The following is a 24,180-nucleotide window of genomic DNA, read 5'->3' as shown; positions in this document are numbered from 1 at the left end:
AAGCTAGTAAGGGCCTTAAAATTTTGTATTCATGCATGCCAATTTTTATTATTTATTGTATCTTTTACATTTAATTAGTGGCCCATAACCTACTCGGAGCAAGATTGAGTAAATTAAAGAGTGTGAATAGTATATATTAATTCAAAGATATTAAGATAAGAATATAAAAATAAAATATTTGTTTTATCTTATTTGATAAGAATATAAAATATAAAATATAAAATACTGTTTTGATTCTTAAAGTTGTTGATAAAAATTAAAATTATTTTTAATTTTTTTTTGGGTCAAAATTTTTAACATAAAATAAGTATGGATAAAAGATTTATTAAATAGTGGGTAGTTGGGCCTAATCCGGTCCATTATGTTGAAACCCCCAAAACAAAGAGTCCAAACCTTAAAACCGAAACAATTAAGACAAAAAAAAATTAATTTGGGTTAGTCGAGTGATCAGCTCACTCGTCCGTTTAAACAAGTATCAGGAGTGAATTAGTCTTTAATCTGTTGGATTAGGAGATGCCATTTGGGTAAACAAAAAAATAAGACAAAAAAAGAAACGAAACAATTATACATTATTATATTTTAACTATTATAGACCCAAAAAGATTTTAAAAAAATAACATATCTTTAATAATGAAATTGGGAAAAAAATCATTAAGAATATATTTTGATGGGGTATTTTAAGAAGGAAATATACTTTTTGAGAACATTTAAACTTATTAAGGAAAACATTTGTTTGAATATTTAATTGAAATCACTTTCAGATTTCAAGTACTAAAATAGGAATTTTAATTTCCACCTATAATGGAGAAATGTCTTTTTTTAATCTTATTTCAAAATCTATTTCCATGTACTTATTAAGATTTAAAATTAACAAATAATAAAATCAAATACATATTTTATGAATAAATATAATCTAATTATCTTTGTTAAATATAATATTTAAAAAAGAGAAAAGTACAAATAGGTCCCTAACCTTTTGTCTCTCAGACATTTTCGTCTCTAACCATTGAAAAATATTTTTAAGTCTCTGTCCTTCACAAAACTTGAACGGATCAGTCCCTCCGTCCAAATGCCTCCGTTAGGGACTGATGTGTCCAAATGCATCCGTCAGGGATTGATCCGTCCAAGTTTTGTGAAAGGTCTGGTACCTATTTGTCTTTTTCTCTTTAAAAAATAAATAATATAATTATCTCAACTAAACAAAATAATATTTTAAAATGGAAAGGAATTTAATTATAACATTTAAATGTCATTATATTTAAAATATGCTAAAATTTAAAAATATTTCATCCAACCACACCCTAACATAATTTATTTCCTAGTAATAAGAGGTATTTACATATAACCCATGCGATACACAAAATATCTATTTTTTATATTTATGTTTGAAATATGCGTCTAGTAAAAGAAGTTATTTATGAATATATTTATCTTATATAAAATAACTTCATATATTTTCTCTTATTTATACTAATACCAAATAATCTATAAAATAAAAAAAATTCACAAAATACTTATATTTAATAAAAAAAGGTGTCGTATGCAGTAAACGAATAACTCAATATTTATAAGAAAAAATTAACTAACATATTTTAAAGTGGGTTTTATATGGATTTTGATTCTCTAAATTTTGAATTTTATTTTAGAGAATAAAGTGTAATTTTTTACCATTTATTTTATAGATGAGACCAAGAATAAATATGAGAGAAAAATTATTCAAGAGTAAAAGATCACATTTTACCTTCTAAAATAAAAATTTAAAATTTAGAGGATCCAAATTCGTTTTATATGTATTCAGTAAATGTTGTCAAATTATATTATTATTATTATTATTATATTATTATTATTATTATTATTATTATTATTATTATTATTATTATTATATTGATTTGAGTAGTAGAAAATAATATTATATTAACTTAAGTTAACTTAACAAATAATTTGTCAAACAAAAATAAAAAAATGCAGGGTGAGATTAACATTACTTTTAGGTGGAAGATGAGTTGGAGAAAATGTTATCGTTATAAACATGAGTCATGTCTTAAAAGCTGTTGCCAACGAGTCCATGGAATAGAAAGGATTCAAGATCAAGATGTAATTAAGAAAGAGAAAGAGATAGAGATGAAATGATAATGCAATTGCACTTCTCATTTTCCATAATACTTCTTAATTGCTAATCAATTGAAAACGATATGGCTTTCCAAATATACATACACAAATAAATATTGCTACTCCTATTTTAATAATGTTTTTTTTTATGAAAGCATACAATGCAAATTTTTTTCTCAAAATAAAAATATACAATGTAAAAAAAATCATATTTAGACTGACATTATTAAAAATGAGAATAAGTTATCATTTTTCTATATATACGTAATTCTAATTAATTAAATTGAGATTTCTTTTTTAGTACAATGAAAAATCTAAATATATTAATTATTATATCTATATATAAAATGATTTGGGTCAATTGTTATTAAAGTGTAATAAATAATTTAACATATAAAATTATATGAGAATTTAAATTTCATAAAATTTAAGCAAAATAAAAGGTGCATATATACATACATTTTATTATTGGTTGGGAGAAAGCTGGCTGAGTATATATAAATCTAATCATCAATATGAGTAATTAACATTTTTTGAAAGTTTATTTATCATTCAAATAGTCATACAAATAACATATTTGTATGAACAATAATGTAAGGAAAATATATTTAGATCAAAATTTACTTGTTTTTAATGATTAAAAGTATGCTTCTTAATTCTTATTATGACAAAGAGTTACAATTTTAAAAGGCAATTCACATATATGTGAAAAGCAAAACCATATCCTAAATCAGATATGTATTTCTAATTGAACCTACATAGTTGCTATGTGGGCATACAAACATATATTATATATATTTGGTTGATTTTTTATATATATCCAATGTAATATAGTTGTTAATATAAATCTAATTATATATTATTTTATTCCAAATAATTCAAGTAATAAATAATAGGATAAAGTATACTTTTGTCACTGAAATGAAGTTTAACAAAAGTTTAATTAAAAACATCCTTAAATTTTATATTGATTCAATTTTGTCCCAAAAATTTTCGATTTACATCAAATATACCATCGACGACTAAATTTTCAAAAAATTTAAGATCAATCTAACAATAATGCATAAAAATTATGCTTGATTTGGTTGTGTTGATGATTATTCTTATGAAATTATTGTTGAATTGGTTTTAAATTTTTGAAAAATTAACTGTGATGAATATATTTGATGCAAGTTAAAAACTTTTGAGACAAAATTGAAATAAAATAAAATTTATGGACATTTTTAAAACTTTTGTCAAACTTTAAGAACGAAAAGTATACTTTATCCTAAACAATACAATTGAATTTTATTGCAAAAATAAAAAATAAAATTGAATTTAATTGCTGTAGTGATCATATATATTCCAAAACCTATCATATTCTTCTTCATTACTCTTCCTTTAATTTGCACCACCTCTTATATATATATAATAAATAACTTCTTACACACATAATATACCTCAACACTGAAAAATATTTGAAAAAAAAAAGGGAAAAAAATATGGGAGGGTGTCATCTGTGTTTTCTCTTCTTGTGTTTGTCCTCAGCCATGGTTGTTGTTTCTGGTTCTTCTTCCATGAACAATAATTTGCCTATTATAACCTTTGAGGATGGTTACACACCCTTGTTTGGAGATAATAATTTGATAATCCATAATGATGGCAAATTGGTTCATCTTACACTTGATCAGAGAACAGGTTTAATTTTCATCTATACCTTCTTCTTCTTGCTTCTCTTTTTTCTAATTTTTCTTCTTATTATAAGTGTAAAAAAAATTGTTATTTAGATGATTATTCAGTAATTTAGTTTGAAAATAATTATTTTTATTATTATATAACACATAATTAATTCTATGTGTAAAATTTTTAATATTATTACCGTGTATAAAAATTAAATTCTATTATTATTATGATTGTTCTAATTTTTTTATATTGTATATATATTTCTTGGGTTCTCTGTTTTCAGGTTCTGGATTTGTGTCTCATGAACTTTACCTTCATGGGTATTTTAGTGCTAAGATTAAGTTGCCTGCTGATTACACTGCTGGAGTTGTGGTGGCTTTTTATGTGAGTGTAACTCACTCAAATTGCCAATAATATTTATAAGATATATATCTAATCATTATCCAATGATCATTGGAAAGGTTACATAAATATATATTTTTTTAATTGAAGATTAAAGATGGTGTATTTTGTCTTTTTAATCGATATTGTTAGAATTTAATTTTGATGTACTGTGTTTTTTGAACGATCATTTATATAATCAATGTAAAAGATAGTTATTTTTAAGTTTTTTACTGATGAAACATATACACATGTAAGATTATTTTATACAGACGGTGTATTAAAATTAAATTTTTATTGATATTGTCCATAAAATAAGGTGAAAAAGTCATTAAATAAGTCATATTTTATTTATTTATTTATTTGTAGATGTCAAATGGTGACATGTTCAAGAAGAACCATGACGAAATAGACTTTGAGTTTTTGGGAAATATTAGAGGCAGAGATTGGAGAATGCAGACCAATTTTTATGGTAATGGTAGTACCAACACTGGCAGAGAAGAAAGATATGATCTCTGGTTTGATCCTTCTCAAGATTTTCACCAGTACAGTATTCTGTGGACAGATTCTAAGATCATGTAAGTATATATATATATAGTTATTTTTATTGTGTATTATTATGTAATTAGATATATATGTAAAATTATTTTATACTGATAGTGCATTAAAATTAAAATTTTATTAAATCAATTATTATATATTTGTATATAAATATATGTGTTATTTATTTTTTTAGACAAATACTATTTGTCCTATAAATTTTTTGCGTTTAGTCAGTCTTTTGATTTATAGGAAGTTACTTATTTTTTAGTTTTTCTTTCTTTTAAAAATTGAATGATGGACAATTTTTAAAGGATATCTAGTTACACTATTTTTTTAATATGTGTTTTATATTTAATATATATTTAGTGGTGGATTTTGATATACATCTAAGATATAGTTGAATTATAAATTACTATGCTAATAAAAAAATATTTTTTACATTATTTATTTAAATAATTATTTAAGTGTAGAATCTTATAGAAAGTTAAAGATAGAGTTCGAACAAGTCAAAAGTCAAATCTTTGATGATTTTATTATATATGATTAAGTTATGAAAATTTTTTAATAAGTATGTACATCTGAATTGAATTCTTTTTAGTTAAAGAATTTTTTTCTAGTTGTTCTAAAACAATTAAGAGATTTTTTAAAAGAAATACAGAATTTTGCTTCTGACGACGATATGCTAGAGGGTGGTGTTTTCAAGAGGGTTTAGTTGATTCGTGATTTATGTTTCATCTTTAGAAATTATGATGCATTTAGTTTGTATTTTTTAGAATTTTATGAAAAATTAGAAAATAAAATTTGTTATTTCACTTTTTTGTTGAAAAGAAAAAACCAAAGCACCCTAATTTGATGATTTATTTATCTCAAAAAACTTTTCTTAATTCTTAATTGTTTTATTGCTTTTAGTGCTAAGTTGATGGCCTTTGATATTCAGATTTGGTGGGGTTTTATCAAAAGATGACTCCGGTTTTCTTTTACCATTAACAATAAATCCCTTGTTTTGTCAAAAACCATTTTTTTCTTGAAATGGGATTACTAAGAAACTAGACATTACTTATTAATTTATTATTGAAAATGAATAAGAAACTAGATATCACCACTTCTAATTCCTTTAATTGTTAATTTAATTTGTTATATTACCTTTTAGAATAAGAATAAGAACCCACAAGATAAAAAATTTGGTGTGGATTTGACCCACAAGTGGGTCACATGATAAATTCTAAGTTTTTGGAGTCTTTATAGACTGTGGTACTAGGAAAAGCAACTAATTTTGTTTACCTAATTTCTGAATTTGCAATCAATATTCTTCCCACTATTACTATAGTTACAAAGTGGGATCTCACATGTCCCTTCTTTTGTGATGTTAAATTTGATAACATCAATTTATTTGTCGTTTTACAATGTTTCTTGATTCCTTTCCATATTTTTATTAAGTTAAAATATATTTTTTTTCTATGAAACTTATTAAATTTAAAAATATGCTTAAGTTTTATTTTATTTTGTAAATTTTGATTTACATCAAATATATCTCAAAAATTTAAATTTTCAAGAAAATTACGACAAATTCAACAATAATTTTATAAGGCCAAGTTATATACAAATTTGCTCTAATTATTAAGAATTATTGCTGGATTGATTTTAATTTTTTTTAAATTGAATTATTAGGGATATATTTTATACAATAAAAAAATCTTAAGACAAAATTAAAATAAAATAAATTTTGAGAATATTTTAAAAAATTTTAGAAATTTTAAAAATAAAAAATATCATTTATTTTTTTATTAGGATAAACTTGTTTCCGAAATTTGACAAAAATTTTAAAAGTACCTCTAAGTTTTATTTTGTTTCAATTTTGTCTTAGAAGTTTTCGATTTGCATCAAATATACCCCCTGACGGTTAATTTTTCAAAAAATTTAAAACCAATTGAACAACAATTTCATAAGAACAACCCTCAACACAAGCAAATCAAACATAATTTTTATGCATTATTGTTAGATTGATCTTAAATTTTTTGAAAATTTAGCCGTTCGATGGTATATTTGATGCAAATCGAAAACTTTTGGGAGAAAATTGAAATAAAATATAACTTAGGGTTATTTTTAAAACTTTTACTAAATTTTACGGACAAAAAATATACTTTACCTTTTTATTATTATTAATTATTTTTTAATTTAAAGTTATTATTTATATGTTGCAGATTTTATATAGATAATGTTCCAATAAGAGAAGTGAAGAGAACAGAATCCATGGGTGGAGATTTTCCTTCAAAGCCAATGACTTTGTATGCAACCATATGGGATGCATCTGATTGGGCAACTGATGGAGGAAAATACAGAGTAAATTACAAATATGCCCCTTATGTTGCTGAGTTCTCAAACTTTGTCATGCATGGTTGTGGGGTTGATCCAATTGATGAAAATGTTGCAAAGTGCAACAATGCTCAAAATTCTAAGGCAAATATCATACCTAAACACAAAATCAAGATGGAGAACTTTAGGAACAATCATATGACATACTCTTATTGTTATGATAGGGTTAGGTACCAAGTTCCTCCACCTGAGTGTGTCATTAGTCTCCAAGAGGCTGAAGCACTAAGAAAACTTGATCCTGCCACCTTCGGTGGCGGTCGGCGCCACCGGGGTGGTGGAAAGCGGCGGCACCATCAAAGCAAAGGAAGGAAGGCAGAGGATGCTTCATTTTGAATGTGAAGAATGATTTTATTAGTGACAAGAGAAATAAATATTTTTCATAATTAAATATTATTTAGTTTGGTTTAATTTACTTGATAGAGTTGAGAATTCATTTTTTTTATTTCTTTTTATTATTATTCCTTTCATTTTGGTGTATAGAAAGATAGAGAAAAAAGAAGTAAGAAAGTTTATGATTTGGTTTCTATTAGTGTATGTGTAAAGTTATTGCATGTGGGTATAATTTATGGGTCTTGCTAACATGTGTTTTGAGGGTATATTTTAAGAATTAAAAGTTTGATGTATTTACGGTTTATTTTTTAGATGATTATTTATACGATTAATATAAATAGTAATTATTTTTATTGATGTGATATTATATAATTGAATACACTTGTAAAATATTATAATTATTTTATACTATATTAAAATTAAATTTATATTTTAATATATTTTTTTAATTTACCAAATAAAAAGTGGTGTGTTTTGGAGAGCTTCACTAAACAAAAACTAAATGTAAAAAGAGGAGTGACTAATTAATAATAATAATTAAAGAGAAAACATACAAATTGATCTTTTAATTTTCATTTGATAATCAAATTAATTGTTTTTAAATTGATCAAATTAGCTTTTCAGTATTTTATAACTTAGTTTTTCGGCAAAAGATTAACTTGATTAATGATTTAAAATGAACTAAAAACTAATAAAACATATCCTTGTTTAAAAACCAAGAAATTAGTTGATGAGTTATCTCATCAATATTTAATAAAAGTATAAGATATATCAAAATCTCACATTCGAAAAATTTTCCAATTTTAAATATAAAATATTAGTAGAATTTAACTTTATGCAAAGAATTTTATAAAATTATCTAATTAAATTTATGTATTTAGATAATTTTTTAAAATAATAAATTAAAAAATAGCTATATTTACTGTATAAATAAATAACTCATTATCTATATACGTAAAAGCTAAAATCAATATGAATGATAAATTAAAAATGATATATTTAAATACTTTAAATTCATTATTGGAGTATAAAAATATAAGATAACTTCCCGTTGAGATATCTTTTCTTCGTTGATAAGGTTTATAAGAATATAATCTAATTCATTTCAAGTGAGATATATATATGAAGAAAGGAAATCTTACTTTCGTTTCGATAATACTATCTCTTATCTTTATACAGTTTAATTTTGATTAGCATAAATATTTTTTTAAAAAATTATGAGTGAGATTCGAACTTAAAATTTTTATTCGAAAAATAATTATGTTATTTAAACTCTAATTTATCATATTTTTATTTTTTAATATTAAGTTAATAATGGTATTTTTTTAAAATGTGGAATGATTTAATTTGCAGAGTATAAATCGAATTGTCCAATTTATAAGAGCCGTCCGATTTATGTACTCCAAATTTTTTTAATTTTTTTAATTTTTTAAACATAAATTAATGGGTCCGTTAATGTATAACACTCTTGCCAAATTTTTTAGCCCTAATTTGTTGGCCGTATAAACGTGTGTTCAATCCTATAAAAGATCGTAGAGAGTGACAGTACCAAAAATATTTTCGAGTATGAACCCTAGCTTTTGCAGAATGAGGAAATCACTGAAAATTGCAATAGATTCTTCTCCGAACAACGATAAAGAAAAAGATCGGTTAAGCAATCTTCCAGAGGATATAGTGTGTCAGATTTTGTCACATGTTGATACATCAATTGCATGCAGAACAAGCGCCCTGTCAAAAGATTGGAATCGCAGATCAGTTTGGACCATGCTTCCAGATCTTTCCTTCCATTACTGGTCTCCATTATATTCACCAGATTACTACAGAGGATTTAACGAATTCGTGAACAAAGCTTTAGATTCACGCAAAGGAAAACACATCAGAAAATTCCACTTACATTTTCCTAGTGAAGGCAGGAGTTTCCGGCCATCGGACTTCCAGAAGTGGATCTCCGGCGCCATTGAATGCGCTGCCGAAGAGATCAATATTGAGTTGAATAGAGATCCATGTTTCCACCAGATCGAGTTACCTTTGACGGTTTTCAGTTCGGCCACTCTCACGTCCTTGAAATTATATGGTCATATTAGTATCTTCGCTACGAATTCCCCTGTGTGGTTACCGAAGCTCAAGATTTTAGATCTGTCAACGCATCCATGTCAGGGGTGCGGTATGGAGGCCGAAAGACTTGTGAACAGTTTCTTGTCTAATTGTCCTGTTCTTCAAGAATTTTATCTCAATGGAGAGTGGAATATGATGAGCATAGTTCGAGCGCCTTATACATTGAAGAAGCTCAATGTACATGTTGATAACTTTGTGAATGATTCGTTTGAGATAGATGCTCCATCTCTTGAATTTTTTTGCCTTCAACAATCTTCTCCTGTTCGGTATGTGATTATGAACTTGAACAATGTGGTTGCAGCACGCCTCTCAATTCTCTTTGAATTCATCAGTGATAGAAGCTGCTTATTTGATCTTTTTCAAGGACTCTCTAATGTCAAATACTTGTATTTGAATATTCAGTATCGTGAACTTCATGGACTTCCCGTCATTAATAAAAATGTAAGGTTTCGTACGAATCAAAACTTATCTCATTTAATATGAATTCGAATATATTAATATGTTAATATTTTCATTTTAATTCATTGTTTATTTGCAATGGCAGCTTCCTGCTGATGATCGTGATGATCGTCTTCCTCAATTTCCCAATTTGCTTTGTTTATATTTCGATGGTTCTTCTAACATGGATTTGCTGCCAAGCTTTCTTCAGAAGTCACCCAATCTTGAAACTTTCATAATTCAGGTACTCCAAATTGTTTTAACTTATCAATTGCAACTATGTAACTTTATGTAATTATGTTAAATATTAGCTAAAATATTAATAGGAAGCATATGCCTCATGCCTCAGTTATATATATATAATATAAAATAAGAGTCATTAAAATTTGTTTTTTTTATTATCAGTTAACTATTAATATGTAAAAGTATAAAATAAAGTATATTATTCAATTACTAAATTAAAAAAATTAGACTACAAAAATTGAGTTGATAATTAAATAATAACAAAAAAAATCTAATGTACTCCTAACATTTCTCTTGTTTTATATGTATACATAGAGGCATATGCTTCTCATTGATTAATATTGTAGTCAATATTTAACATAATTACATAAAGTTACATAGTTACAATTGATAAGTTACAATCTATGATTATAAGATGATTTGTAACAAGTTTTGTAAAAATTAAAGATCATACTATCACAGTTTAAAAGTTTGTATTTGAATAAGTTTTAAAGTTTTATATTAGGGTCAATTTTAATATATAAAAAATATATTGAATTATGATTGCATTTACATTTGTTGGCAGGTTAAGGGGCCTCAAGATAAATGGCAATTAAATTCCTTTTGTGTGAAGAGGTAAGTTTGAGAATTGAGATTTTGTATGAAAAATAAAAAAAAAAACATGAGAAAAAATTCAAAGCCTAATTAAAGTCCATTTAATTTTTTGACAGCCCACAAGATAAACAAGAATATGCAGAAGCTTACAAGCATGCATGGGGTCGCTGAAGTAAAGCTTCCTGCCTGATTCATACTGTCATACATATGTATTTTGATTTGATATGGTATTTAGCTTAATTTTTCTAAGTTTAAAATGATTTATTTTGATTCATGGTTTCATGAGTTAATTTGATGTTGTAGATAATAAACATTGGTTTTTTTTGGATTTTTCATTGTGACTTTAAGTTTAGCAAACTATGAGATATCATTAAATTAGTTTTTTAAATATTTTTTATATTATCTTTAACCTTTTTAGAAGGGTGCTGACATATATATAAGTTAAAGTCAGATATTACAAAATAAATTACTGAATATTGATCACATGTTTATAACATAGTAATACTATTGTAAATAAAATCAAGCTGTTTCGTTGAACCGATTTATTGGTATTTTTCATTTTTACGATTGGATATTTTCATGAGTTTTTACTATAACAAAAGTTTCCATAAACACTAAAAATAATCTACAATATATTTTTTATATATTTTAAAACAAAATAGTTAATTAAAAATTAATTAAATTAATTATATTACGTGTATACAAAAAATTAGTTACTGATATAAAATATATGTTATAATACAAAATATATATTAAAAATGAGTTAAATAATATAAATATTTATACATAAATACATAATAGCTAGCTTAATTATGACTAATTTTAAATGTGTTCATAACATATTTATAATTAAACTTTTCACAAATATTAAAGTTTTTACTCCTTAGTTAAAATTAACTTTTTAATTCTTTACTTAATTTAAATCACCATAAATTATAAAACTTGTGCCACATATAAGCGAATAAAAAGTAAGAACACGTAATACAACTTCTAATTTCATAATCATAAAAGTGACAATATATGAATATAGAATGGTGACATAGGGAAAGCATAGAGAAAAGATTGATGAAAACAATGGAAAGAAAAACAAAAGTAAACTATACAGAAGAACGAAGAAGTCACAAGAGTTGCACGAACATAAGGCAAGGGTTTGCAAACTAGCTAGGATTAGTAATATGGATGAGGAGATTTTTTGAAATTTCAAAAATGAATGCGAATAAAATAACCCAAAAAAGAGTATCTCATATTTTTGTCCATCACTTGAATATGTGTCTTATCATTTTATTGAGACATGAAAAATATGTATATGGTGTATTTTTGTGTATAATTATGTTTTTATATCTTAAAAACTAAACAAAAGAACACGTATTATCGTATCTTTGGCTGACAGAAAATATAAAATTATTTTCATATTAAAAATAAAAACAGCAAATTCATAATGAAATTATGAAAAGTAAAAGACGTTCTCATCAATTTCATTATACATATATAATAATTTTTAATTACATACTATACTATAATATATTAGGGTGTAAATTGATGGATAGGGTTAAAACTAAATCCATACTTAATCTTATCTACAATTTAAATCACTCCTGTGTCAACTTTATCTAAATGGATTAGGTTATATTCAATATGAATAATATTACTGTTACGGTAGGTAACCGGAGATTAGTCCAATGGATGGCGTCTGGCGGCCCAAGTGAGTGATGGAGGAGGACTCCAGGTAGGTCCGTAACTCGGGAGGCTCCGTCCGACTTGTGCTCGCGTGGGAATGGGGGGTGGTACCTGCAAAGACACTCCGATGCCTAAGTTAGCAAGGGTGTAAGCAGGTCTTATAGAGTATTGGACTTAGGAATACCTGATTGGTGTCAGTGTACTTATAGTGGTGAGCCAATAACCACCGTTGGAGTAGTGCCGTATCTTTAGGGTGATAACCGTCCCTATTATCTGGGGAGGTAAGATATGGCTTTATGAGGCGGTTAGAGAGATTTTTAGGGGCCAGGGTATGAACAGTGCCCCTACTTGAGCCCAAATTTTCTTTAAAGTTTGGGTTCAAGTATTCAACTCGGGTTCATAGTCGACTTGTTTGAGAGAATACGGATCTTGGAAACCGACGTGATTTTCGCGACCTTTGATTTGACAGTTACGTCATTCAAGCGTCGTGTCCGTTGAGGATCATTTAGGGATTGAGGGCTTTGGTAACGGTGCAGTCTCATTATGACTGCCTCGCTTTTTACCATTATGCCCTTAGCCTTTTTATAAATTCTTTCCCTCTCTGTCCATTTTCCGTTTCTGCAATCTTTCAAACTTTTTTCCCTTATCTTGTTCGTACTGCATCCTTGCGTTCGAAGACTCTGTTCTTCTCCAACCTCCATTTCGGATAAAGGTTAGTTTTGTTTTATTCATGCCATGCTTTATGTTTGCATGTTTTGCGAGTAGATAGGTTGACCTGTAGATTTCTAGTTTCGAATCTCTCTTCTTTAGTGGCCGTATTTTTTGATTTTCTTTTTCTTTTTCCTTTTTGTAGGTTTTCTGCCACTTTCTTTTTTATATAAATGGCTTCTGTAGACATTCTTTCTCAGTGGGTTGACGATACGGTCCTTGGGAGGAACCGTTTTGGTTGACGCTGAGTTCATCACCCACCTTCGTACTTGCCATGCTTTATGTTTGCATGTTTTGCGAGTAGATAGGTTGACCTGTAGATTCTAGTTTCGAATCTCTCTTCTTTAGTGGCCGTATTTTTTGATTTTCTTTTTCTTTTTCCTTTTTGTAGGTTTTCTGCCACTTTCTTCTTTATATAAAAAATGGCTTCTGTAGACATTCTTTCTCAGTGGGTTGACGATACGGTCCTTGGGGAGGAACCGTTGGTTGACGCTGAGTTCATCACCCACCTTCGTACTCATCATAGGCTCTGTACTTCGGACGAGGACGAGCCCAAATATGAACTGATAATCCGGGTCCTGAAGACCGGGTCTGTTTTGGGAGAGCTAATGAGGCGGCCCCTCATTTTCTTCATGTATGAATGTATGATCACCGTTTGGGTGTTTTTCTTCCTTTCTCTGATTTCGAGATATCCGTTTTGCACCACTGTAAGGTTGCCCCTACTCAACTCCACCCCAATTCATGGGGTTTTTTGAAGATTTACCAGTTTATAAGCCACGCTCTGGACTTTCCGACTTCCTTGAGAATCTTCTTTTATCTTTTCCATATGACTAAGCCCTTTAGTGGGCTAAACAACAACAACAATGGGTATCCTTCCGAGCCATTCAAGGTCGGAGGATTTTCACCCTTTTTGACGAATCTTTCCACGACTTCAAAAATTTCTTCTTCAAGGTTCAAGCCGTAGAGGGTCACCACCCCTTTTTTCTGGACGAGCATTCCTCCCCTCGCTTTCCCCTTTATTGGCTGCCGGCCACCCCTTGTGAAAAGATCGGTCTAGATGACCTAGACGAGGTGGAGGCGGCCATTGTGGGGTTTTTCCGAGAAGCATGGGGGAGGGCCCCATACTTGGATACGAGAAAAATCCTCCAGGGGACGTCGGTCTTTGTTCAATCTTGCATAGGTAGTGCATGCATTTGTTTCCGAGTTGCATTTTACCGACTTGTATTTTACCGACTTGTGTTTTACCGGCTTGTAACTTGGTTGTTCCTTTTGTAGATATGGCAAAGAAAAATGCTCAAGAGTCCTACCAGCGGGTGCAGGAAGCCAAGGCAAAGTCCCGGGCCAGGTCCGGGGGTTCCAAGGCGGTCGTCTCTCCTCCTCCTCCTCCTCCTAGAAATGTGGGTACTCCCCCTCAACCTCTTATCATCTCTTCCTCCTCAAGTTTGGCTCGACCACTCCCTTCCGTCCCACTACTTTCCGAGCCAGAGAAGAAGAAGCGCAAGACTTCAGAGTCTGGCCCTTCTTGGGAAGGTGGGGTTAAGGCGGATGCTTTTGCATTCGTCCGAAAGAACATCTCTCATAAACATGGATGATGTTTCTGTTCGGAAACACCTTGCCACTCTGGCCGAAGAAAGTTTTAGGACGGCGGGAGTTTGTGGCAAACTTTTGGACATGTTTGAGAAGACTCCTCTCAGCTCCTTGGGGACTTCCTCAAAGGTTGAGGAGCTAGAGGAGAGGCTTCTTTTATTTGAAAAACATCAAAAGGAGTTGAAGGAGGAGGTGGATAAGTTGAGGAAGGAGAGAGATGACCTCCGGGGGAAGGAGAGCCAGCTGCGAGCCCAATGCACTATGGAGGTAAACCTAAGGAAGGCAGCCCAGGAGAGTTACCAAAGCCTATTTAAAGATATGGTGGAGGTGAAAAAGGATTTGTTGAACTCTCGGAATGCCTATGCTGACTTGGAGGACTCTATCGCCGATGCCGCCGAGGAGTCTTGGAGAATTTTCCTGGAGCAGGTCAGGGTTATAGCCCCCGACTTGGATCTTTCTCCATTACATCCTGACAAAGTGGTGATTGATGGCGCCATCGTTGATCCTCCTGCTCCCGAGGTCCTTTCCGAGTCAGACCTAAAGACTCGGGGGCAGAGGATTATAGAGTCTCCTCCTCATTCCGCAGATCCACCGAGTTCTTCAACCCTTGCTCCGACTTCCTCTTTGGCTCCTCCTCCCGGTCCTGGTGATGTTCCTCCTGGTGGTGGTGATTCCTCTACTCCGTCCAAGAAGTGACTTTTTTATTTTTGTGGCTATATGGGGGCCCGGCCTGTGGGCCCCCCTTTTTTAAACTTCTAATTATTTGCTTGTGGTTGTGAACAATTTGCTTCTGGCCTTTTAAGGCCGTAAACAAAATATTCTGTTTGTTGCCCTTTTTTGGATAAGGGTTTTAAACAAAATAAATGCCCTTTTTGGATAAGGGTTTTCTAATCGAAGTAGGTGCCCTTTTTTGGATAAGGTTTTAAGTTACTTTGCGCGTGCACATGCTTTTCTATTTTGAAATATGTTTGATCTTTTCAAAAAACTTTCTGCTAGCTTGCATTATTTTTTCGAGCCTTTTTCGTGGAAAGGCTTGTATGCAAGCTTTTTTCAGGTTGTCATATCTCTTTTGTTATCCTTTATACTCGACTTTGCTTTAGTGAGTTTTTATGACTTAGGTTATTTTTGCGATGCGTTTTTCTTCTACTCGGTGTTATACTCCGATCTGTGGATCAAAGTTTTCCAAGTTTTCCTACTCGGGATCTCTTTCCGACTTATGAGTCGGGTTAGTTCCCGAGCTTTTACGACCGACTTGTATAACCTCTTTACACCGACTTGTACCTCGTCGTTTTATCCTGACGACCATCTGGGTCGGTTCATGGGATTTTTACGCTTTGTCGAGCTTAAGTCAGCGCGTTTCGTAGAAAGACTTAAAAAATAAAGGAGGATATTTAATAGAGATATAGTAGTGAAAAAGATCTTTATTAATTGGGAAGGTACCTTTTTGCTGCTAAGGGCTTTTGACAGCATGTTTCCCTTAGCCTCTACTATGATGCCTCGTTAAAAACCCCTCTCCAGAAAAAACCCTTTTTTGGGAAAAAATCATGAAGCTGGGAAAAGAGTACATCAGGGAGTAGAGTTCGCTTCTAACTGTAGTACCTTTTCATATTACAAGCATGCCACGACCTTGGTAACTCAGTGCCATCCAGGTCGGTTACTTTATAATAACCTTTCCCTAACACTTCCTTGATTTTGTATGGCCCTTTCCAATTTGCGGCGAGCTTTCCGTCTCCCGATTTGTTGATCCCAATGTCGTTTCTAATTAGGACCAGGTCATCTACGGCGAATGTTCTTCGAATGACTTTCTTGTTGTATCTGGTAGTCATCCTTTGTTTTAATGCCGCTTCTCTTATCTGGGCGTTCTCTCGGACTTCGGGGAGCAAGTCGAGCTCCTCTTTGTGCCCCTGTACATTTCCGACCTCATCATGGAGGATTACCTTGGGCTTTGCTCACTGATTTCTATAGGAATGGCTTCTACGCCGTAGACTAGTCGGAAGGGTGTTTCTCCTGTGGCGGATTGGGGGGTCGTCCTATAAGCCCATAGCACTTGGGGGAGCTCGTCAGCCCAAGCTCCCTTTGCTTCCTGTAATCTCTTCTTCAGTCCTGCCAGTATGACTTTGTTGGCTGCCTCGGCTTGCCCGTTGGCTTGTGGGTGTTCTACCGAGGTGAATTGATGCTTGATTTTCATACTGGCTACAAAACTTCTGAAGGAGGCGTCGGTGAACTGGGTCCCATTATCTGTGGTGATGGAATAAGGTATTCCATACCTTGTGATAATGCTTTTGTAGAGGAACCTGCGACTTCTTTGAGCGGTGATAGTAGCTAGTGGTTCTGCTTCTATCCACTTTGTGAAGTAATCTATTCCCACGATCAAGTATTTGACTTGCCCTGGTGCTTGGGGAAAAGGACCTAACAAATCCATTCCCCATTTTGCGAAAGGCCAAGGGGAAGTTATACTGATAAGCTCTTCTGGGGGAGCCACGTGGAAATTTGCATGCATCTGACATGGTTGGCATTTTTTCACAAAGTCGGTTGCATCTTTCTGCAAGGTCGGCCAATAGAATCCTGCTCGGATCACTTTCTGGCCAGCGACTTGCTCCGAGGTGATTTCCGCAGATTCCACTATGTACTTCCTCCAACACCTCGGTGGTTCTTGAGGTCGGTACACACTTCAGCAATGGTGTTGATATCCCTCTTCTGTAAAGGACATTTCTCACCAATGTATAATGTTGTGCTTCCCTTCGGATCTTTTTAGCCTCTTTCTCCTCTTTGGGGAGGATGTCGAATTTTAGGTATTCGACTAAGGGATTCATCCATCCGAGATTTAGGCCGACTACCTCAAGTACCTTTTGTTGATCCTCTGTTTTTGATACTGAGGGCTCTTGGAGGGTTTCCTGGATCAGGCTTCTATTGTTCCCTCCGGGTTTGGTACTTGCTAACTTGGATAGGGCGTCAGCTCTGCTATTTAGATCCCGAGTTATGTGCTTAACCTCGGTTTCCGCAAAGCACCCGAGGTGTTCCAAGGTTTTTTCCAAGTATTTCTTCATATTGGGGTCCTTTGCCTGATACTCTCCGCTTATTTGAGAAGTCACCACTTGTGAGTCGCTGTAGATCATCACCTTTGTAGCGCCAACTTCTTCTGCCAACTTTAATCCGGCAATCAAGGCTTCATATTCTGCCTGATTGTTTGAAGCCGGAAATTCAAATTTTAAGGAGACCTCTATCTGGGTCCCTTTTCCATCTACTAATATTATGCCTGCGCCACTCCCTGTCTTGTTGGAGGATCCGTCTACATAGAGTTCCCATGTGGTCGGTTTTTCCTCTTGTTCACCTGCGTATTCCGCGATGAAGTCGGTGAGGCATTGGGCTTTAATTGCAGTCCGAGTTTCGTATCTCAAATCGAACTCGGAGAGTTCTATCGCCCATTGAACCATTCTCCCTGCAACATCCGTCTTTTGGAGGATTTGCTTCATGGGTTGGTTTGTACGGACTCTTATTGTATGAGCCTGAAAGTAAGGTCGTAGCCTTCGTGAGGCTATCACTAAGGAGTAAGCAAACTTCTCTAGTTTGTGGTACCTTAGCTCAGGGCCTTGTAGAACCTTACTGGTAAAGTAGACCGGGTGTTGACCGACCTCGTCTTCTGTGATCAGGGCTGATGAGACAGCCCTGTTTGCGACGGATAGGTATAGGACGAGGTCTTTTCCCGGTATTGGTCGGGTCAAGATAGGAGGTTGGCTTAAGAAAATTTTGAACTCTTGGAACGCCTCCTCACATTCCGGAGTCCATTCAAACTGGCATCCCTTCCTTAACAGGGAGAATAATGGAAGGGATTTTAGTGCCGATCCTGCCATAAATCTGGAGAGGGCTGCAAGTCGGCCATTGAGCTGTTGAACCTCTCTTAAACAAGTCGGGCTCTTCATTTCTAGGATGGCTCTGCACTTGTCGGGATTGGCCTCAATCCCTCTTTGTGTTAACATGAAGCCTAGAAATTTCCCTGCTTCTACTGCGAAGGCGCATTTTGCGGGATTTAATCTCATCCCATGCAACCTTATAGTGTCGAAGACTTGTGAGAGGTCGGTTAAGAGGTCAACTTCTTGCTTGGTTTTTACTAACATGTCGTCGACGTATACCTCCATTAGGCTCCCTAGGTGGGGGGAAAACACTTTGTTCATCAACCTTTGGTACGTAGCTCCTGCATTCTTCAATCCGAATGGCATGACCACGTAGCAGTAGTTGGCTTTTGGTGTGATGAACGATGTTTTCTCTTGGTCGGGTTCATGCATCGGGATTTGGTTATATCCCGAGTAGGCGTCCATGAATGATAGGTATTGGTACCCTGAGCTGGAGTCCACCAGGGTATCAATACTTGGTAAGGGATAAGGGTCCTTAGGACAGGCCTTATTCAGGTCGGTATAGTCGACGCACATCCTCCATTTACCATTTTGTTTTTTGACTAGCACTACATTGGCTAGCCATGTTGGGTATTTGACCTCTCTGATAAAGCCGGCTTCCAGGAGCGCCTGTACTTGCTCTTCTACTATGGAGGCCCTCTCTGGGCCGAGCTTGCGTCTTCTTTGCTGTACAGGTCGGGACCCTGGGTAAACCGAGAGCCTGTGAGACATGAGCTCGGGATCAATCCCGGGCATGTCGGAAGCCTTCCAGGCGAAGAGGTCGGAATTAGCTTTTAGGAGTTCACCCAACCTTTGTTTCAGGGTTTCCCCTAGGTTGGCTCCTATGTAAGTCGTTTTTCCTTTCTCTTTACCGACTTGTATCTCCTCGGTTTTTCCACCCGGCTGGGGTCGTAGCTCTTCTCTTGTCCTTGTGCCGCCCAGCTCTATGGTGTGGACTTCTTTGCCCTTTCCTCTCAGATTTAGGCTTTCGTTATAGCACTTTCTTGCCAATTTTTGATCTCCCCTCACCGTTGCTATTCCTCCTGGAGTCGGGAATTTCATGCAGAGGTGAGGAGTTGATACCACTGCTCCGAGTCGATTAAGGGTAGTCCTGCCAATTAAGGCATTGTAGGCTGACCCTTCGTCGATGACTATGAAATCTATGCTCAAAGTCCTCGATTTTTCCCCTTTTCCGAAAGTTGTGTGAAGGGGCAAAAATCCCAGTGGTTTTATTGGTGTATCCCCTAACCCATATAGGGTGTCGGGGTAAGCTCTCAACTCTTTTTCATCTAACCCCAGCTTGTCGAAGGCGGGCTTGAAAAGGATGTCCGCCGAGCTTCCTTGGTCCACTAGGGTTCTGTGGAGATGGGCGTTGGCCAGAATCATAGTTATCACCACGGGATCATCATGCCCGGGGATTATCCCTTGCCCATCTTCTTTCGTGAATGAGATGGTGGGGAAGTCGGTGTCTCTTCCTCGACTTGGTAGACTTTGAGATGTCTTTTGCGAGAAGATTTGGTGATCCCGCCTCCCGCAAATCCTCCCGAGATCATATGGATATGTCTCTCTGGGGTTTGTGGTGGCGGATCTCTCCTGTCCATATCATCCCGCTTTCTCTTTCCATGGATGTCCGACCTCTCCATGAGATATCTGTCAAGCCGGCCTTCTCTAGCCAGCTTTTCTATCACATTTTTGAGGTCGTAACAGTCGTTGGTGGAGTGACCATATATTTTATGGTACTCACAATACTCGCTGCGACTTCCCCCTTTTTTGTTTTTAATAGGTCTTGGGGGTGGCAGCCTTTCAGTGTTGCATATCTCTCTGTATACATCTACTATAGAAGTCTTTAGAGGAGTATAAGAGTGATACTTTCTGGGCCTTTCGAGACCGGGTTCTTCCTTCTTCCTGACTTCCTTTCCCTCTCCCTAGAGGAGGAAGTAGGTCCAGGTCGTGAACTCAGGTCTCTTAATCTGGCATTCTCTTCCATGTTGATGTACTTCTCGGCCCTTTCTTGTACATCACTTAGAGAAACGGGGTGTCTTTGGATATGGACTGAACCTTTCCATATAGGCTCGTAGAGACTCTCCGACCTCCTGTTTTATTCCCAGGAGGCTCGGTGCATGTTTACCTTATCCTTTTGGATCGAGAACCTCACAAGAATTTTCTTGAGAGGTCTTCAAAACTGGTGATGGATCTTGGGGAAGGCTATCGAACACTTCATCGCTGCTTCGACAAAGTGGTCGGAAAGCCTTGCATCTCGTAGCGTCGGAGGCGTCAGCTAGATACATCCGACTTTTGAAGTTGCTAAGATGATGCTTTGGATCCGTAGTTCCATCATAGAGGTCCATATCAGGCTTTTGAAGTTCGTTGGAACTTTTGCCCTCATTATGTCCTCGCTGAAAGGATCTTCTCCGCCTGGGAGTTGCTTCTCCTTCGTCGCGGAGTTCTTGAGAGAGGACTCTAGCTACAAGAGTTTTCTTTCTAACTCTTTTCGCCGTTCCATCTCTTCTTTAAGGTACCTTTCGTTTCCTTTTGCCTCTCCCGCTCTTGTTCCAATTGCTCCAGGCGGCTATGACCAATCCTATTAGTTCAGCTACGTGAGTGGTCCGCCTTTTTCTGATTCACGCCCATCTGAGGAATTTACCTTCGGATTCTTTACTCCGGAGGTACCCTCTCTGTGTTGATCATTGTCTTGATGTTGGGCTGTGTCTTCATTGTCATTGCCCATGTCTAGATTCTCTTGCTCAGAATCTGTTTCGACATGGCCTTCTTCATGGGATCTTTCTGCCATCGAGGGATGATCTCTCGGGTCCCCGGCAACGGCGCCAATGTTACGGTAGGTAACCGGAGATTAGTCCAATGGATGGCGTCTGGCGGCCCAAGTGAGTGATGGAGGAGGACTCCAGGTAGGTCCGTAACTCGGGAGGCTCCGTCCGACTTGTGCTCGCGTGGGAATGGGGGGTGGTACCTGCAAAGACACTCCGATGCCTAAGTTAGCAAGGGTGTAAGCAGGTCTTATAGAGTATTGGACTTAGGAATACCTGATTGGTGTCAGTGTACTTATAGTGGTGAGCCAATAGCCACCGTTGGAGTAGTGCCGTATCTTTAGGGTGATAACCGTCCCTATTATCTTGGGGAGGTTAAGATATGGCTTTATGAGGCGGTTAGAGAGATTTTAGGGGCGGTTACTCATTTGGATGAGTATTTATCTGCCAGCTAATCTCACATCCGACCTCTTCATACCAAGTCGTGGTTGACACCGACTTCTTATGTGAAAGTCGGTATTTCGTAAGGCTTATCCTATTGGATTAGGCCTTTCGGTTGGACCTGGGCCCTTATCATTGGGCCAGGGTATGAACAATTACGTATTTAAGTTTTTTTATAAACTAAGTCCAACTAAGTTAAACAATAAGATTTAGAATAACATTAATCATAACTGATTTTTTTATGCTAATCAATTTGATTGGATTTGATTAACAAAAAGACTTAAATATGTAATGTAAGACCCAAAATTTTTGAAAGATCTTGTTATGAGTCAATTTTAGTTTATTTATTTATTAAAGATTTTAATTTTAAAAATTATTTTATTAAAGCTAACTAAATCAAATTACAATAATTAAATTAGAAATTTTATCTAATTTTATAATTATTGGATAATTTTCATATTTAAATTATAAAATTTAGGAATTGTAAAATAATAAGAATTTACATGGTTTGATTTAAATAATTGTGATTTGAAAACTTAATACTTTAATTTTTATGAATAAAAGAAATTAATTATATTATCCTAATTATCAAATTAGAATATTTATTTAAAAATAATTTGTAAGTTGATAATTAAATAGTATTTTTTTAAATACTTGTGTTGGGTTAAAATAGGTTTTTAATTATCCTATTACTCTTGATTTTTATAAAATTGTTATATTACTCATAAATTTTACGTTAACTCTAATTTCCTAAAATAAAACCCTAATTGAAATAAAAATCCCTAATTCCTTCTAAACTCATCCTAGCCGCCCTTGCTTCCCCCTTCTAATCTAACATACAGCAGCAATAGTATAAAGCAAGAAAGGAAAAGAAAGAAAGAAACGGTGAGGGCAGAGAGGAAGAGATCTGGGGAAAAGAGAGACCGGGAAGGAGGGGGACTGCGTGCAATCGTCACCACCACGCCGCCGCTCCGTTGCCGTCGAGCCGCACCACCATCGCAGGAAAGAACCAAGGGGAGAGAGAGCGACGCATTTGAGAGAGAGAGAAAGGGAGCTGCTGTCGTCTGCACCGCCGCACCCTATCCGCGTTGCCATCACTGATTGGTGGAAGGGAGGAGCAGAGCGCGCACAGAAGAGGAGAAGCCGTTCACCACTGCTAAACCTCCGTCGCCAGCGATTCGCCGCCGCTGAAGCTCGTCACTGCTGCCGTGCCACCACCGCGGAGAGAGGGAGTGACGCGATTAAAGAGAGGAGGAGGAAGGACACCCGTGCGCTGTCGGAGCTAGTTTCGCCCAGTCGCCGGTGTCATCTTCGTTTGAATCACCACCAGCTCCGCCGCTGTCGAAGCTTCTGGCTGCGCCTCTGCTGTCGGCGGAGCTTGCTGTCACTGGAGGTGAGCCGGCGTCGCGTTCTTGCTGCTTTGAGCCACCAGTGCCGCTACCGCTACTCCAAAATTCCGTTTCTATTTCTTAGGGTTTGCTATCTCAGCCCCCTTGAAGTTACCGTCGGTTCTGTTCTTGCCGGTGAGGGTCGCCAGAGCTGCTACAATTCTAGTCTTTTGTTCCTCTGATAAGGTTATTCTGTCGCGCCTTGTCTCGCTATAATGTTTCATTAATTAACTCGGTCATAATTTACATAAATGTTCCTTTGTAGCCTTACTCAGCCTTAAACCATAGTAGAATATTAGATTCACCGCTATTGTCATTTTGTAGCTGCCTGCGGTGTTGTTCTATCGTTGCTGTTGTTGGAATAAGCAGTCGAAGTGGCTGCCATGAATTAAAAGGAAAGGAAGTTGTTACAATAGGTTTATGCGAACTCGGCTAATCGAGGTAGGGGGATTGTTTTAAAGTTAAAATATTTTAGGATTGAGTATGATGAGTTTAGTGGATTAATGCAAGTGAATTAATTTCTGTGTTTAAAATGATTTTCTGCTATGATTAGAGTTGTTGTGGTTGCTGCATAAGCGGTTTGGAGCTGAGGTTGCATGCCACTAATTTCGGGCCGAAAAGAAAGGGTTTCTTGATGCGTTTGGTTTATGAGTTTCGATTATTCGAGGTAGGGGTTTCTCTTAAAATCTAATTTATATTACAGAGTTGTGATAAATAGATATTAATGTGAAAGAATATGCCTGTGATTATGATTGTCTTCCAAATGTGGTTGTTTGCTGGACTGAATGATTGATTGCTTGAGTGGTTGTGATTGCTAAAAATAAATTAGTTTGAAAGGTTATTTAGTTGATTATTATGAAAAATAGTTTTTTTTGGTTTTGAAGCTATTTTTGATAATGTAAAGGGATTGGCTTTGGAAATGATTTGGGATATGAA

General features: G+C 34.6%; 2 protein-coding genes across 2 annotated transcripts; both read left to right on the top strand.

Annotated features, from left to right (window-relative positions):
- The first annotated feature begins 3,565 nt into the window (after positions 1 to 3,565).
- On the top strand, positions 3,566 to 7,508 carry LOC130957592 (probable xyloglucan endotransglucosylase/hydrolase protein 28). Its single transcript, XM_057884438.1, has 4 exons — positions 3,566 to 3,786; positions 4,055 to 4,155; positions 4,522 to 4,730; positions 6,897 to 7,508. The coding sequence occupies exons 1-4, from the start codon at positions 3,591 to 3,593 to the stop codon at positions 7,399 to 7,401; spliced, it is 1,011 nt and encodes a 336-aa protein (XP_057740421.1). The 5' UTR covers positions 3,566 to 3,590; the 3' UTR covers positions 7,402 to 7,508.
- Positions 7,509 to 8,985: 1,477 nt separating this feature from the next.
- LOC130957807 (putative F-box protein At3g44060) lies at positions 8,986 to 10,959 on the top strand. The gene is made up of 4 exons (XM_057884653.1): positions 8,986 to 9,954; positions 10,058 to 10,195; positions 10,760 to 10,809; positions 10,905 to 10,959. The coding sequence occupies exons 1-4, from the start codon at positions 8,986 to 8,988 to the stop codon at positions 10,957 to 10,959; spliced, it is 1,212 nt and encodes a 403-aa protein (XP_057740636.1).
- The last annotated feature ends 13,221 nt before the right edge of the window (positions 10,960 to 24,180 follow it).

Source organism: Arachis stenosperma, chromosome 10 (assembly GCF_014773155.1).
Source record: "Arachis stenosperma cultivar V10309 chromosome 10, arast.V10309.gnm1.PFL2, whole genome shotgun sequence".
Lineage (NCBI taxonomy): Eukaryota > Viridiplantae > Streptophyta > Magnoliopsida > Fabales > Fabaceae > Arachis > Arachis stenosperma.
Note: the sequence above shows the minus strand (reverse complement) of the source record. Positions and strands in the feature narration are given on the sequence as shown.